Source organism: Mus musculus, chromosome 11 (genome assembly GCF_000001635.26).
Source record: "Mus musculus strain C57BL/6J chromosome 11, GRCm38.p6 C57BL/6J".
Taxonomy (NCBI): Eukaryota; Metazoa; Chordata; class Mammalia; order Rodentia; family Muridae; genus Mus; species Mus musculus.
The window spans coordinates 6,335,845-6,353,541 of record NC_000077.6 but is presented as its reverse complement, the minus strand read 5'-3'; the positions used below and the strand labels follow the sequence as shown (position 1 = coordinate 6,353,541).

The 17,697-nt window shown below is 45.8% G+C and overlaps 1 protein-coding gene across 16 annotated transcripts in view; it reads right to left on the bottom strand.

The window, feature by feature from the left end:
• The window catches only part of Ogdh (oxoglutarate (alpha-ketoglutarate) dehydrogenase (lipoamide)), a 67,498-nt gene that overhangs the window by 5,553 nt on the left and 44,248 nt on the right, over positions 1 to 17,697 (bottom strand). For all 16 annotated transcript variants that reach the window (NM_001252283.1, NM_001252282.1, NM_010956.4 and 13 more), the window contains 15 exons: positions 14,830 to 14,984; positions 14,287 to 14,433; positions 13,614 to 13,704; positions 12,920 to 13,099; positions 10,919 to 11,047; positions 6,848 to 7,027; positions 6,292 to 6,444; positions 5,611 to 5,713; positions 5,179 to 5,307; positions 4,734 to 4,884; positions 4,315 to 4,442; positions 4,049 to 4,227; positions 3,629 to 3,700; positions 2,808 to 2,936; positions 1,344 to 1,416 (listed from right to left, as the gene is read on the bottom strand). In NM_001252283.1, the coding sequence (NP_001239212.1) occupies positions 1,344 to 1,416; positions 2,808 to 2,936; positions 3,629 to 3,700; positions 4,049 to 4,227; positions 4,315 to 4,442; positions 4,734 to 4,884; positions 5,179 to 5,307; positions 5,611 to 5,713; positions 6,292 to 6,444; positions 6,848 to 7,027; positions 10,919 to 11,047; positions 12,920 to 13,099; positions 13,614 to 13,704; positions 14,287 to 14,433; positions 14,830 to 14,984 (1,999 nt within the window). The remainder of the gene's footprint in view (positions 1 to 1,343; positions 1,417 to 2,807; positions 2,937 to 3,628; positions 3,701 to 4,048; positions 4,228 to 4,314; positions 4,443 to 4,733; positions 4,885 to 5,178; positions 5,308 to 5,610; positions 5,714 to 6,291; positions 6,445 to 6,847; positions 7,028 to 10,918; positions 11,048 to 12,919; positions 13,100 to 13,613; positions 13,705 to 14,286; positions 14,434 to 14,829; positions 14,985 to 17,697) is intronic.

The following is a 17,697-nucleotide window of genomic DNA, read 5'->3' as shown; positions in this document are numbered from 1 at the left end:
ATAAGTGCAGTCTGCATTTAGACTTGAGTCTATACAAATACCCCAAAATCAAGAAAAATCCCAAATCCAAACATGTGTGGTCCTAAGCATTTTGGAGAAGGGTTGCTCCTGTACTCTGAGTCTAGTAGAGCATGGCTGCCCGAGTGAGAGCAGGGATGTGTGGGGTGGGAGTGCTTACTGGGTACGAGTCTCAGTTCTACCTGATGTAAGGTCTAGAGCTCGATGGTGAGACTGCTGTACAGCTCTTACTCAACCTTCTCTAGTGACATTCAGCACTAAAAACGGTTGACAGGAGATTCTACATATTATATTTTTAAAAATTTATTTACTTATTTTTATATTTATGTTTTTTTCAAGACAGGGCTTCTCTGTATAGCTCTGGCTGTCCTGGAACTCACTCTGTAGACCAGGCTGGCCTTGAACTAGAAATCTGCCTGCCTCTGCCTCCCAAGTGCTGGGATTAAAGGCACGTGACACCTCTGCCCAGCTATAAATGTTACCACACACAAAAAGTAGAAAATAATAAACAAAAGGTTCGTTGTGGGGCTGGTGAGATGGCTCAGTGGGTAAGAGCACCCGACTGCTTTCCCAAAGGTCCGGAGTTCAAATCCCAGCAACCACATGGTGGCTCACAACCATCTGTAACGAGATCTGACTCCCTCTTCTGGAGTGTCTGAAGACAGCTGCAGTGTACTTACATATAATAAATAAATAAATCTTTAAAAAAAAAAAAAAAAAGGTTCGTTGTGTAAGGCTCTCGCGGCTTGGTGGTTGAGAAGAAACAATCTTTCTGGCCTCATGAGCCCAGGTGCATCTGGGTGGCTACAAGCTGTATTAATTAGCACCTGTATTAATTAGTCACTTTCCATGTAGAAATCTCATGCCACAGCCTCTTATCTCAGCAGTGTAGCTGGCGCTCCCTCCCTCCCCAGAGCTTTTCCTCTTTACAAAGAATTTGCTAAGAGTTGTACTCCTGAGTTGTGGTGAGCTGTTGCATGCGCCTATTTGAGACCCTAGATTCACTGTGTTGTCTTTTCCTTTCTTTTGTTTTTTGAGACAAGGTCTCACCATGTAATTCTGGCTGGCTTGAAACTTGCTCTGTAAAGAAGGCTGGCCCTGAACTCAGAGATGGGTTTGCCTCTGCCTCCAGAGGGCTGGGACTAAAGGCATGCGCCACCAAGCCCTGCTATTTTAATGCAATTCTAGAGGAACTTACAGTCTGAGATCTTTATATCATGACTAAAAATCTAGAAAGAGCCTAAGGAGACTGGTAAGTACAAGCCCCATAAGGCCTACAGACAGTGAGGAACTCCCAGCACTAACAATCCACGCCCCACACCTACCTGGCAGCATCTCGTCAAAGCTAGTTCTTGCCTCAGGGTGGCGCAGGAGGGATTTGGGAGTGAAGACGATTAACTGAAAGACAAAATATGCTCACAGTAGACTATATCTTACAGATTTTAGAATGATGGTCCGAAATAAAGGACATCTAAACAGTGACCTTTGGTACACAGCCAGGACACCCTGTCTTCCAGATCTCAGTGGGAGGCACACACACACAATGCAGGAAGAAGACACTAATTTCTCTGCTCTTCACCTCCTCTGGTGTTTACTCTCCAGGGCCATCGTCCTGGTCTGTGGCCTCCCCTAGGTGAACTAAGCTGTTCTCAGGTGGTCTCAGAGATAACACACCTTTGGCTGGTCTATAGCTGAGACAGGCCTATCACCAGGCAGTTCTGACTTGTAGACCTGCAGGCTACCAGGGGCACAGTAGACCTGCAGTTAGCTTTGCATGCCCCCCTTGCAGTATTCCAGGGCAGCAGGGCTCTCCCTGTATCCTTATCCCAGGTACCCTCTTTCTGATCATTTTGCTCACTTGCACAACATAACATCTATTCATGCTTCAACACCCAGCTCAAGACTTTCTGGGGCTCCTGGAATTCCTTGGTCCCGCTGGGGTCCTTTTTCATCTCTTCCAGTCCTCAGCATAACTACATGACAACCCATCTTATTTCTCAATATACCAGGACTATACTTGTCTTCCTTGTTGGACTAAGGACTGTATCTTTCTTCTTTCTATCTATCTATCTAGATATCTATCTATCTAGATATCTATCTATCTAGATATCTATCTATCTATCTATCTATCTATCTATCTATCTATCTATCTATCTATCTATCTATCTATTTTTTGGTTTTTCTAGACAGGGTTCCTCTGTGTAGCCTTGGCTGTCCTGGAACTCACTCTGTAGACCAGGCTGGCCCCGAACTCAGAAATCCACCTGCCTCTGCCTCCTGAGTGCTGGGATTAATGGTGTGCGCCACCACGGCCGGCTTAGGGACTGTACCTTGTTTGACTCTCTTACACTCCGTGCTCCCCAGCACATGAGGACTCAGTTGTACCTTGTCTGACTCTCTTACACTCCGTGCTCCCCAGCACATGAGGACTCAGTTGTACCTTGTCTGACTCTCTTACACTCCGTGCTCCCCAGCACATGAGGACTCAGTTGTACCTTGTCTGACTCTCTTACACTCCGTGCTCCCCAGCACATGAGGACTCAGTTGTACCTTGTCTGACTCTCTTACACTCCGTGCTCCCCAGCACATGAGGGCTCAGTGGGAGTGAGAATGTTTAGTTCGCTGGCGTTTATGGCAACAGAAACTGACTTCTGAGACCACGTCTCTTCTGTATTCCCCCTTTAGGTATCACTCAACCAATCTAAAGCAAAAGACAGCAGGGCAGGCCTTCCTGTGTGTTAACACAGGAAGGCTGGCACCCTGGTCATTCTGGAGACCCCAGCACTGACCGGCTTCCGGAAGGGCAGCAAGATCTGTCGTCGCAGCACATGGAAGAAGTTGCCAGGGGTGGAACAGTTGACAACAATCCAGTTGCAGTCATAGAGCTGATTGATGTCAAAGTTTTCTTCCTGCAGGTCCTATTGCATGGGAGGAAATGGGCAGAGGCCAATGGCACTTGTGAGCATTGTGCCTGGGACAGGAGGCAACACGAGGCAGAGAGGTCTCAGGATGTCTCTCAGGACACTCAAGGACTCACTGAGGACAGTGAGAACAGGATCCACAGCTTCCCTGAGTCTGAGCCCCATTTAATCCGTGGTGGCTCCTGAGGGCTACCGTTTAGCAGTGGATACATGGGATCTAGGAGACGTACAGTCAAGTCTACATTTCCTTAGAAACTGACTCCTGGGTTCTTTTAAAGCTGCCTTAACGCGGCTGGAAAGATGGTACTGACTGCTCTTCCAAAGGTCCTGAGTTCAAATCCCAGCAACCACGTGGTGGCTCACAACCATGTGTAATGAGATCTGATGCCCTCTTCTGGTGTGTCTGAAAACAGCTACAGTGTACTTACATATAATTAATAAATAAATAAGTCTTAAAAACAAAACAAAACAAAACAAAACAAACCTGCCTTAAAGCAATGGCAATGTCACCTAAGAGTTCAGGCTGAGGTTTGCTGGCTTTCTGCAACAGCAGGAAACAAATGAAGTAGCCTATTTCAGTGAGATCACAGGGCATGGGGCCACACGGGTCCACCCACTCTAATTCCTAAGGCAGAGAAGAGTGAGCTGAGATCTGACCCCTCAGGACATCCAGGGTCCGCTCTACTCACAGGCAGGACATCTGGGTCATCATTGCACATCTGCAGAAACCGCTCTGGGCGGGCAGAGGAATGCTCGGGACCCTGAAACCAGACACACAAGTTACCTCTCAGGTTTCCCATGCTGACATCTGCTGCTCTTGCCATTTCTTTTCCTTGATGTCAGAAATTTGAGTCCTCCCCCACCCACTAACAAAGCACAGAGCAGCAGGGCAGAGGGAGCTGAGTACTTGAAAGACAGTATCAGCTACGTGTTGTTTGCCCAGAGATGGCCATGCAGGGTGCATGCAGATGGGCCACTCTTGCCTTTCAAAGTGTTAGCTAGTCTTCCCATCTAAAATGGGTGGGACGAATCAAGAGAACCCTCGGCCTTGTTAGGATAGGGTCCTGGACAGGCTGTTCCCAGGTCTTGTGGACAAGGGAAGTTCTCACCATGCCTTCCATGCCATGAGGCAGCAGGAGCACAATGCCATTCTGCCGCACCCACTTTGCCTGTCCTGGGCAGATGAACTGGTCAATGATGCACTGTGCCATGTTGTTGAAGTCACCAAACTGGGCCTCCCAGAGAACCAGAGCATTAGGGCTAGCCATGGCAAAGCCCAGCTCAAAGCCTGCAAGAGACAGAAGGGAAGAAAGCCATGTTCAGGACCACCATGAAGGAATGCAGAAGCCTGAGGTGGGGTTGGGGTTGGCCTTACCCAGGACACCGTACTCAGACAGCGAGCTGTTGCATACAGTGTAAGGGGCCTGATTTGGCCAAAGGTGGTTCATGGGGATGCAGGTTCTTTTGTCAACATTCTGATCATGGAGCACATGGTGGCGATGGCTGAGGCAGAAAGACAAGATTAATAAGCAAGAATACAGGCATCTGAGCCAACCATGTGAGCCTTGAAGACAACCGTATGACCCACTGTGACAAGCTGGCATTCTGCCAGACACTGCAGGGTAGCGCCCTTCCAGCATAGAAACGGAGCATCCTCAACAACACAGGAAAGGTGAGGCAACCTAGCATTGAAAATACAGTCCTTTCTGGAAATGGGTCCCCCCCATCCCTGGAGTACAGATTCCGAAGCCCTTCCCTTCCTTTTCAGACTGAAGGATGCACATCCGAGTTTACCTGAAGGTGCCCCGCTCCACATCCTGGCCACTCAGCCGCACATGGATGCCTTCCTTCAGCAGTGAGCCAAATGCCATGTACTCTGCCAGGGCCCAGTCCACAGTCCGGTTCGTCACAAGCTCTCTGCGGGTCTTCAAGATCCGGCTCAGCCCTGCAGAAAAGACATTATTCCCAGTACTGCAGGACGAGCTCCTGTGGGAAGCTTACGTCCTGTGCTCTAATGACACAAGCACAGCCTTTGCCACTCAGTGTTAGGAGCGCAAAGTGATGCCCCCTTAGTTGCTTCTCTGCTTCTTTCCAAGTGAAGGAACTGTAGTGGGAGCTGAGTCTATCAACACACCCATGGCTATGGACAGGCGAGTTTCTAAAGGGCATGGCTAGGGATAGTCTTCATGAGGTGCTGACCTAGGTCAACGTTTCCACATGCAAGTGCAGGCTTGGTTACCTCCATGGATAGTAAAGTTCTCCACAGGTACAGAGCTGGCCACCTTTCCAATGTGGAACAAGACATCCTCCTCCAGGCCAGTGGAGGGGCAGGTCATGCTCCTGGGCTGTCCATCCAGGGTGAAAAAGCCTAGGAGAACAAACATATGCCATCTACTTTGGAAGGGGCATCTATAGAGCAGATCAGAGAAACAGCTCTGCCTTTCTAGAAACTTCACCACAGTATCACATGGCCTTGGGCAAATAAAAGGTGGAATACAATAAAGCCTAGATGGCTTCCTTGGGGATGACAGAGGCTCTGCTGAAATAGAACATTCACTATGTGTTATAGGTACGGAAGAGGGGAGCGAGAACTTTCTCTGGGAAGTGGACTCACGGTTGCATCCACCTCACAAGGAGTCTCTCTACTGTGATGATACGATCCCTTGCTTACCAGGCCAGGGGGAATCCAGCCAGTGCTTGATGTGCAAGATCTTCTCATCTTTGGATCTGGTAAATGCTTCCTCACAGATCTTATCATACTTGGAGATTTCCTCCTGGAAGAGTGGGTACATGAAGCTGAGTACATACTCATGTTGTGCAGGCCACTGCACCCCAGCCTTCCAGTCCCTCCATATTTTTGCACACAAACTACATCTGTATTGCCAGTCTCCAACACACACACAGCCTCTTTAACATCTAAAAGGCCTGTAAATTCTGCTCCTCATTCCCTACATCACATGGCTGGAGATTCTGTTTAGTATAAATTCTGAACATTCTTTCCTAAGAACTGGCTTTATGTGTATTTTGGGCCTGGGTACCATCCCATGGGTCTAGAACTGCTACTCAGGTAGTCTGTGTGTGGTAGAATGCTCTGTGCAGATCACAGAGGGTCTTTATTAAGCTGGATGGGCCCTTGTTCATACATCTCTCAACCCAAAAGTGTCAACAGAGAGAACCTCATCTCTAGAATACCTTTCTCCACCTCTACTACATCTACCTTCTTTAAAAAGCATTTTGATATCCCAGATCCTCACTGAAGTTAAAATGCTGTAGTTGTCAAGACTTCACATGTTTTTACTGGCCTGGAATAATCTCTTGCTTGACAGAACACCTAAGGCCTGCCAGGACACACCTCGTACTCAGGCTGATTGACGACACCCTGGGAGACTAGCAATTCTGCATACTTCTGCAGTACAGGCTTCTGCTTGCGGATCTGCTTGTACATGAGTGGCTGTGTAAACATAGGTTCGTCCATCTCATTGTGGCCATTTCGTCGATAACACACCTAGTCAGAGTAGCAAGAGAGGACTGTGAGAGAGTGACTGGTCTGTGGGTGTGGTTATCTGACATTTCATCTGTGTGATACAACAAGGCTGTCACTACTCGCCCTGCCTTACTTCCACTACAGCTAAAATCTTGTTTTCTACTTTTACTTGGTGGATTTGCTCTATCAAATGAGACATAATGAGAATGACCTGGGTATCAAATTCTTGATTTGTAAAGCAGTCTTAATTAGGACCAGATGGAATACACACTGAGGAGTATTTGGAGGAGAGCCTGGCTCCAAACACTATGGTACCAGAAGGATCCTACCGTCAGTATGACATTATAAAGCCCCATGTGACTTAGCAAGAGTGAGAGCACAGGCCTGAGACTCACTTGGGCACCCTTACCCTGGCATCACTTACCAGATCAACTACAACATCCTTGTGGAAGGTGTTTCTCCACTCAGCTGCCACCTTGCATACATACATGACAGCTTCAGGGTCATCTGAGTTGACATGGAAAATGGGGGCATTCACCACTCGGGCCACATCAGTGGGGTAGGGAGAGGAGCGGGCCATCCGAGGGTCTGTGGTGAAGCCAATCTGTAATTACAGAACACAAGATCTGGCAACAGGGTATGATGGGTGGCAGGCACTGTTGGGCATGGCTTATACTTCCTGTTGGTGTACTATGAGTGTGTGCCCTAAGTGGCATCTTTGCTTAAATTTTGCTTGTTTCCCTACTTGATAACAAGATTCATGTATGTTTAATAAAGAGAATTTGGAAGAGGGACTAGGCAGGTTGTAGTATGAACATTTTGATGTTTTCCTTTCCAGATGATTGTTTTTCTGGAGGCATATTTATATAAATACACGTAAGTATACACTAAGTTTAGGGTCTTGCTTCACTAATGTGCATGTCTCCTTTTCCTCTGCTATGGGAGAGCAGGAAGTGGTAGCATGCTTCCCTAGTGTGTACAAAACCCTGAGTCTGATCCCCAGTAAGAAAAGGTGTTGGCACACCTACCCACTTTAGAGAACTATCTCCCGCTAGGCAGTGGTGGCACACGCCTTTAATCCCAGCACTTGGAAGGCAGAGGCAGGCGGATTTCTGAGTTCAAGGTCAGCCTGGTCTATAGAGTGAGTTCCAGGACAGCCAGGGCTACACAGAGAAATCTTGTCTCGAAAAACAAACAAACAAACAAACAAACAAACAAACAAAAAAAACCCAAAAAACCAAACCAAACCAAACCAAGATTTCTCCCTTCCTTCTTAGCCCATCTGCTCTGTGTGCAGTGTCCAAGCGCACGGCTTGTTCCCATGGGGATGTGCAAGCACATATCAACGTCAGGTGTCTTCTCTCACTGAACCTCCAACTCACTAATTTGTCGAGGCTGGCTAACTAGATACTTCAGTCTCTGCTTCCCAATGCTGAATGCAGGTCCTCACACATGTATGTCAGCATGTTACTAAATGAACTATCTCCCTAGTCCCTGATTACAACTGTTGTTTTAAATTGTTCTTTGAAACAGGGTCTCATTATGTAATTCTGGCTGGCCTCAAACTCATTATGTAGATCTAGCTGGCCTCAAACTCAAGAGATCCACCTGTCTCTGCCTCCCTGCTGGGATTAAAGGTGTGCACCACCATACTCTGCTAAGTACCGTTAAATCCATGGATACTTGTGAAAACAGAAACTCTGAAATTGCCCAGCACCCACGAGGCAGCGAAGATCTTTATATATTTTAGGACAGCCTAGTCTACCTTATGAGTACCAGGCTAGTCTACAGAGAGCTAAAACCAACCAACCAACCAAACAGAAAAAAGCCGCCCACAAAAAACCAATCCAAACAAAACAAAAGTTTAAATGAGACTATTCTGTAAGTAATTCCACTCATGGGTGTACAGCCAGAAGAACTGAAGGGGAGATGCTGCAGAGCATTTGTACACCCAGCTTCACAGCAGTGTAATTTACAGCAGTAAATGTAGAGGCTACTCAACTGGACAGCAAACTGATAACTGAACAAAAGTTGGAATGTTCCTAATAGGACATTAGTCAAACCTAGGATGAGTCAGAGAGTAAAATGGTGGTTACTGGGAGCAGGGGAGGGACAGAGAATAGGCACTGATTGTTTAATTTTTGTTTGATATTTATTTAATGTGTCTGTCTGTCTGTCTGCAAGTACCTGAAATATGTGTGTGGGTACCCATAGAAACCAAAAGAAGGAGTTGAAGCCAGACAATTATGAGCCGCCCAACACGGGTGCTGGAAACTCAGCTGAGGTCCTCTGAAAGGGCAGCAAGGACTTTTAGCCACTAAGCCTCTCTCAAGCCCCGGAATGCTGTTGTTTGTGGGTGTGGAGTGTCTGTTAACAGAGATGAATGAAACACAGCATGGATGTGTTCAATACAGGCAAACAGTTCATTAGAAATGGTTAAGATAGTAAGCTTGTTAATACTAAACAGGGACAAAGTTCACTAGTGGAGCTTTTTATTTATTTTAAGATTCTTCTTTGTCCTTTTTTTTTTTAAACCTACTAATTCTATCATTTCCCTCAAGCGAACTACTTAGTCCCTCTTTCTCAATGTTCTCTTTTGGAAAATGTTAATACCACGGCTGTGTGTGGTGGCACATGCCTTTAACTCCAGTACTGGGGAGTAGAGGCAGCTGTATCTTTGTGAGTTCTATGCCAGTCTGGTCTATAGAGTTAGTTCTTGGCCAGCCTGGTCTACAGAGTGAGTCCTTGGCCAGCCTGGGCTACACAGTGAGACTGTGCTTTAAAAAAAAGAAAGAAAGAAAGAAAGAACAAGCAAGCAAACGAAATAAAAAATGCTAATGCTAATTCCACCCCACTGTATAGGTAACAACCCTAGGGGTTTGAAGTTAATGCATGTGAGGTGCTGAATTTGATACACTGCTAATCACACCACGCAGTCAATGGACGCTTTGCCATGTTGTGTGGTATCCTTTGTCACTCATCAGTCCCGCCCACAACCTCACAATGCATCTGGACTTGCTGTGTTCATGTGCATGTGGTGGGCAGAGGACCACTTCAGGTGTTATACTCAGGACTGCTGTCCACTTGGTTTGAGAGAGGTCTCCACTGACCTTAAGTTCACCAATTAGGCTAGAGACCCTCATGTCTCCACCTGTGGAATTATAAGTGTGTGCAATCATGTGCAACCTTTTTAAAAAATTAATTTGCATGTGTGAGTACTTTGTCTGCATGTACACACACACACAGTGTGTGTGCCCACAGAAGCCAAAAGATTTGGAGTCCATGGAACTGGACTTACAGACAGCTGTGAGCTGCAGGTGGGTGCTGGAAATTGAATCTGGGTCCTCTGGAAGATCAACCAGTGCTCAGTAATTGCTGAGCCATTCTCCAGCCCTCACATACAGCTTTTTATATGGGAGGTCAGGATTGAGCTTGGGTGAACAGGCCAGTGCTTCCCAGCTGGAGCTATTCCCCTGCAGCTTTCTCTGGGCACTGGCTGATGGCAGTTCAGGTTCATATTAAACATCTGTGATGGAAGACTTCCTTTCTGCCTGTCCCACTGCTGCCTTTTGTCTACTCAACCTTCAAGTTTCCATGTAGGCATCTAGTATGCAGAGAATTAACTGCTATCAACCTCTGGCCTCCTTATCCTTCTTGGTGTTTTGAGTCTCCACCCCTCAGTTCTGAATTAGTGAATTAATGAATTTCAGTTCTGTGTTAGTGGAGCACAGTAGCCCTTGCTCTGTTTAATGTGTGCTATTTATATCGACATACATACATGACACCATATATTCACACACACATGCACGTATGTATATGTATGTATATATGTATATGGTCAGGCAGAGTTACATGTATTGGGTGAGATGACCCAATGGGAGGATAAAATAGCTAATAGATAACAGTATCAACACCAGGAAGAACTGAACTGTAAGAACTAGAAGAATATTATTAATTGAAGCATTACTAGAACACAAAACCCTAAGATTAGAAGTCTGTTGTATCAAATAATCTATAATGACTACTTTTACTAGTGTGGTAAGTAAAGAGTGGATAGTAAGATGTATATATAGGACTCCAGTTTCTTAAAGAGAAAACCAATTACCTAAAACTGTGCCTCTAGACAGAAAAACTCTAAAACAAAAATGCCCCCTCCTTACATAATGTAATTAAAACCTTTCCACTGTAAAAAGTGGCTATGTTATTCAAAAAATTTTTTTTAGTTATTTATTTTGTGTGTATGGGTGTTCTGCATGCTCACCAGAAGAGGGAATCATATTCTTAGGACTATAGTTATAGAAGGTTGTAAGCAGGCATGTAGGTGCTGGGGATTGAACTTAGGACATCTGGAAGAACAGCCAATGTTCTTAGCTGCTGAGCCAGCTCTTTAATCCCACATGTTACCCAAACACAATAAAACCCCACTTTTGTATATAATCATGAAACAGTGAAGGTTTTAAATGACCTGGAGGACATATCAGACCCCTGGGGTTACCTGGTTGTTGACAACCACATGAACAGTGCCATGGGTTGTGTAGGACGGCAAGTCGCTGAGATGGAAGGTCTCATATACGATGCCCTGGCCAGCAAAAGCAGCATCCCCATGCAGCAGGATAGACATCACCTGCAAAAGACCCAAAACAACACATCTCGACTGTTAAGTCTGAAAACAAGAGGCTGAGAAGAGTTTCTACGTGTTTTTTCTGTTTGTGTTTGAGTGCATGATATGTATGGGAGGAAGGGTGCACACCACAGTGCATGTGTTCAGCTCAAAAGACCACCTCGTGGAGTTGGGTTCTCTTTTTCCAAACTCATGCAGGTTCTGGGGATCAAGGAAGCTCCGTTACCTACTGCACTATCCTGCTCAGTAAATCACAGCTCACAAAGTCACAGGAGCTCAGAATGCTCCCATCCTTTCCAGCCCCTGACTTGCTACCACAGCCACATATGCCACCAGTTGACAGCAGCAGCCCTGAACATAGAGAAAGCCACACACCTATTGTGTCACCCCTTCTGCACCCTATAAGAATCCTCCTACACCCTACAAAATAATTCCAAGAAGCAACTCCAACCCCAGACACAAAGCTACCCCAGGAAATGGGTTTCTTTAGCTGTCATGTCTTTGGCTACTCCAACATACCAGCCTGGTCTAGTTGCTTGGCCTGGTCACAGTCTGCCAATTTCCCTTCAAATCATCTTCTTAGAGATGAGTATTGCAGTGAATTTGGTGGGAACAAATGTATCTGATTCCTTCTCAAGCCTTCATCCAGCCTCAGCAACATGTTGACACATCTCAGCTAGTTCCTACTAGTCACACCTATTCCAACAAGGCCATACCTCCAGATGGTGCCTCTCCCTGGGCCAAGAAAATACAAACCATCATAGTCATGGACAGCTAATGGACGACTGTGATGGTTTGTATATGCTTGGCCCAGGAAGTGGCACTATTAGAAGGTGTGGCTCTGTTGGAGTAGGTGTGTCACTGTGGGTGTGGACTTTAAGATGGCATTTTAGCTGCCTGGAAGTCAGTCTTTAGATGAAGATGGAGAACTCTCAGCTCCTCCTACACCATGCTTGCCTTGATGGTGCCACGTTCCTGCTTTGATGATAATGTACTGAACCTCTGAACCTGTAAGCCAGCCTCAATTAAATGCTGTCCTTTATAAGACTTGCCTTGGTCATTGTATTAGTTAGGGTTTTACTGCTGTGAACAGACACCATGTGCTGAGGCCAGAGGGCGTGAGGTTCCCTGAAGCTGGAGCTGCAGGCAGGCAGAGAGATGTCTGACGTCAGTGCTGGGACCCGAGCTGAGGAGTATCAAGTATTCCTAACCACAGAGCCATCTCTCCAGCCCTGAAATGTCTGACTGCCTCACTCCTCATCTAACTACTCTGCATCTATGGCTGCTTATTCCAAAGTGCTGCATGCTTCATTATGCAGTTCAGCTTCACCGACAACATCTTCACTGACTTCCTGTCATTTCCCTCCTTTTATTTACTCCTTTTTCTTCCAACAGAATAAAGCTCCCTGAAAGAAGGTTAACAATGTCTTTTAAATTTATCAACCAATGTACAAATCACCATGTACACTGAATTTTTCTTATTTCATTTTTACATCACTATTACTAAGAACTATACAACTTACTATACAAATATAAAATTTGCTACAACTAAGAATTATATCCTGAGGTTAAATAATACTAAGATTACAGTCAGATAAGGGTTTTTTATATTTGAGCAAGCCAGCCAGCCAATATCCAGCATTCTCTATCACAGAAAGGAAATGCCATGGCAGTGTGGAGCTGTCTGCTATGCACTTTTGGCCTCACCAGTGACAAGTCTCTCCTGCTGTCTGCATCCCACACCTTTTCCTTGCAGTCCCTTTTTCTGTCCACAGCTAAAACTGGCTCCTACATCGATACCCCAGACTTGGTGATTGTAAGTGTAGGAAGGAAGTGTGATGACAGCTGTACTCACAGACCTCTTAGGGGCCTCACCTTTTTCCCTTCAGTGTCTCCACAGTAGAACTGTTCAGCTTTGGTCTTTCCCATCACGACAGGGTCAGCAGCCTCTAGATGGGAAGGGTTAGCCACCAAGGACAAAGTGATGTTTCTGTCGGTCACACGGTTGATCCTGCGGTGATACATGCCCAGGTGGTACTTCATGTCCCCAGAACCCTGATGATAAAAATGACAAGAGATGGCAGGCAGTGGTAGACACACCTTTAGTCCCAGCGCTTGAAAGGCAGAGACAGGTGGATCTTTAAGTTTGAGGCCAGCCTGGTCTAAAGAGTTAGTTCCAGTACTGCAAGGGGTGAAAAAAAAAGTTTTAAAAAATTAAAAAGACAAGTGGTGTTGGTTGGAGAGGTTCACTCTCAATGGCAATTCTACACATGGGATTTTGACTCCTAGGACCTAACTGCAGGAGGACAGGGAGGATCTCCCCAATATTATACCTCCCAGGCACCAATATAGAGCTACTTGGGCAGAAGGAATATCCTTGCCCCAGCAGGAGGAATATAAGGCTGCAGGGTAGAGGAGGTTAGCCAGTTCTAATAAGGAAGGCAAACTGTGAATGGTGTGTAAGAGCAGAGCTTCAGTTAAGACAGTATTCTGAGAAACCCGTGGCTTCAGGGGGGTCTCAAGCAGGCTGAGACAACTGTAGTGGACATATCTCCATACAGAACCTCACCTCATCAGCTGCCTCCAGCTTTGAGTCAAACTGACAGAATATTTGCTCCAGCTCCTTCCTGATGACATTTGCAAGCACGTTCAGCCGTCCTCTGGGACACAGGGAACAGTGAGTAAACTCCAGGGCAAAGCTGCTCCACCCTACCCCTACCCAGGACATAGAAGCTCCTTGGTTTGTAGCCCAAGAATAGTTGTGATTCAAAGCTAATACGGACACCAACTCTCTGGCCACTGGGCATACTGAGCCACAGGCCACAGACAAGAGAAAGGCAGAAAGTACCAAACTACTAACGCTGCTCCCTGCATCTCCAAAATCTCCGCCAACAGTCATTGCTACAAGTGAGGTAGCAATGGCACTGGGGTTGGTTTACTTATGAGACACACTTCCATTATGTAGCAAAAGCTAGTTTAGAACTTATTGTAGCCCAAGATAGACTTCAGTTTTGTGATTTTCCTGCCCTAGCCTCTCAAGAACCGTGACTATAGGCAAACACTACCATGTCCATTTGGATTTAATTCTAACAAAAGTCCCTATAGAATGAAATACAAGTCTAAGCATATTTGGCTTTGAGACCGACTCTGTAGTCATGCTGACGTGGGAGTGTAAAGACCTTAGAAAACGGCTCATCTTAATACACTCAGGCACTCTCGAATCTCCCGAGGGCCTAGAGTACCTGTGTGGCATCCCCATGATCACATAGTCCACTCCATTTGCACTTGACATATCAATGATTGTCTTGAGGGCAGGGATCAGCACCTCACAGCCTTCCAGACCAAAACGCTTCTCCGAGGACCACTTTCGCTGTAGGAACTCCTCAAACCTGGGTGGAGAACCAAGCAACTTGAAGAGCAGTGTCCATAGGACCAGCCTCAATGTAGCATTCTCAGACGACAAGAGCGTACAATGGAGGGCCAACTCTATTCTCCTGGCCAAACTTAACACATACTTGTGGCTTTAGCCATTTTCATGCCTGGAGGACAGGCTATACACCCCTTAAACGGCCTGGGAGCCTATGGCCCAAACCACACCTCCTTTTTTTTTAAAAATAAGATTTATTTACTTTTTATTTATATGAGTACATTAGAAGAGGTCATCAGGTTCCATTACAGGTGGTTGTGAGCCACCATGTGATTGCTGGGAATTGAACTCAGGACCTCTGGCAGAGTAGTCAAAGCTGAGCCATCTCTCCAGCGCCCTCCAAACCACACCTCTTTACCTGGTGGATCGTACAAGCCTGGCCAGCAAGGTCCGCTTCTCCTCATTGGTGAACTGCATGATTCCAGGGGTCTCAAACTTCTGTCGGATCCACTGGCATTGTTCCAAATCATTAATGAACATGAACTCCACACCAATGTGCTGGCAGTAGGCCATCTGTCCACATATGTACAGAGACACAAGAGTCACTGGTTGTCTTAGTTAGGATTTTACTGCTGTGAACAGACACCATGACCAAGGCAAGTCTTGTAAAAACAACATTTACTTGGGGCTGGCTATACAAACCATCACACTGGTAAACATGAACTGCACCCCAAGTGTGCCACCCTCTATACCAGCAAGGGTATGTTTGACCCAGCCGCATTGTATGAAGATACCACTGCCCTTTTATTCAGGCCAGGGAGAAGCAAACTTCCTTTTCCCACCCGAGGTGCTACAACAGAAGGCAGAAATCAAGTTGCAATCCTCCTGCATCAGCCTCTCCCTAGTTCCGGAATAGGCGACACTTATCTTCTGAGGTCTTCTAACAGAGCTATGTAATACTTTCTTAGGATCTGGGTTATGGTACACTGAGAACCTGAGGGGTCAGGGCCAGGCTAATAAACAACAAGTTCATTATCTTCATGGGAAGTAGCAAAGACCATGCCAGCTTTTGGACTGGATCCTTTTCTAAGAAAGGTAGTCTGCCTTTACAGCATGTCCACCAGGCATGAGAGAAAAGCTAGTGAGCTGCTTAAAGACTTCAAACTCACTATGTAGACCAACTTGGCTTTGAACTCAAGAGATTCACCTACCTCTGCCTACCAAATGCTTGGATTAAAGGTATTCACGACCAGCACCACCAGTACCACCACCAGCACCACCACCAGTACCACCACCACAATAATAATAATAATAACAACAATGGCATGCGACACTGTGCCTGGGTAAATAAAAGCACAGGTCTTGAATAGACCTAACAAGTCTACTTGAATCACACCTGTGAAAGGAGGTAGCAGTCATTTATGCAAAGGTGGAGAACAGCAACAGAGCTGGCTCTTAGGGATAGAAAGTTAAGAAGAGAAGAGAAACAGCCTATAAAACTAGAGGGATCTTGTAAATCCCCCTCAGGACGCCTAACTCCAGTATTCTTGCACAGACTCACGGTCCTTGCTGAGCCTTTACCACCTATACTGCTATTTTGGAGGCCCAGACCATAGGTGTGAAAGCAAGCCAGGAGCAGCCGTGAGCTAGCAAAGGCAACAGCAGGGTGTCCAATGCTGTGACATCACAGACCCACAACCTCAGCCGTCCGTCTTCAGGGAGCCAGAAGCCGAACACAAGCCCAGGGGCTCCATCTGGTTTACACAAATGGGCCCACCTGGCATTGGTAGTTAAAGGCTTGTTGAATTTATGGTCAGGTGCCTGTTCTTTGCCTAAACTTCTGTTCACAATATACTACAGCTTTTGTAGCCAAGGGAAAAATTATACTGCTGGGAAGACTTCTGAAATTAAAGGGGTTTTAACCGATCTACATGACATTTCCTTTTCCTTTTGGATTTTTGAGACAGGGTCTCACTTATGTAGACTTGACACTTTGCCAGGCTGGCCTCAAGCTGAGAGATCTTTGTGCCTTTGCCTCCCAAGAACTTCTAACTTAGATTAAGCCATCCATAACTTAAGCTTTGAGTCTATTGTCATGTCTCAGGTTTCGCACGTGACCAGCAGAGTAAGGTGTGCTTCTGTATAATGGAGAAGCCATTAGCACCAGGTGTCTGTCACAGAGGCCCGGATCTGCCTCTCATTGCCCTGTGTGGCCTGCTGATGGCAGTGCTGAGGACGGAAGACTTCCCTTGGTAACTACTGAGCTGAGCCCAGGTCCATCCTTTATGCCCTTAAGTCCATGAGGCAGAGCTTCCATTACTGAACAACTAAAAGCTCAGAGAACACTACTGAGTTAAAGACTCCATCCAGACAACATTCTCCCTAACTTGTCAGCATTACTTAGCCATTAATTCAGAGATACAGTTGGAGATCTGGACAGTAGATAGTGTTTTTGTCCCCTTGATCCTTGGTTCAGTTTTCAGGAGAACTCAATTTCTTTTGGGAAGTTGTGTAAGTTTTGGAAACTCTTAGCTTCCTGCTCTAATGAAACTAGTTTCTGGGGGTTGAGAAGCGCTACCTCTAATTTTTTCAAGAGCTACCAGATGTGATAAACAGAGAGAAAAAGGGAGGTAGCCCTTGAGCATGCTACAGGCTGCTCACCCCTTCACACAAGGATATTCAGGACTTAAAATTTTATGGGAAATAAACAAGAGATATTTCTTTATTTTATTAAGAAATAAATAAGTAAGAAAGATGAAGGTTGGGACATACAGAAAAGCCAAGTCACTTGGGACATGGCTTCTTATGGGAGACCTGACTTATATGGGGCATTATCTGTGTGGTCTGGATGAGATAACATCCATGTCAACAAGAGCCAGAAGAAATACACGAGACCCCAGAAAGCCTAAGCTATAACTGTTGTCCACGGAATAATCCCAACTCGAAATAAGGAATGCACATAAGTCTCTCATTATCATACTGGTGGCGCTGCTGAACTTACATGTGATGTGTGCATGTGTTAAGTTGTGATACAATTAAACAGAACTTAGCAAATACATCTTCAGTAAGCTCAATTTTCCAAGTAAAAATAGATGAGATAAATTTTCCTATTTTATTTGAGCCAATATATTAAACATATCATTTCGACAGTTGAAAGTTATTCAGGCATTTTGCCCATTTCAAGTTCTCTAGGCTAGGTTGGCCTCAAACTCAAGAGTTCTGCCTACCTCTGCTTCCTGAGTGCTAGAACTAAAGGTGTGCGCTATCACCATCCAGCTTCCAGTGC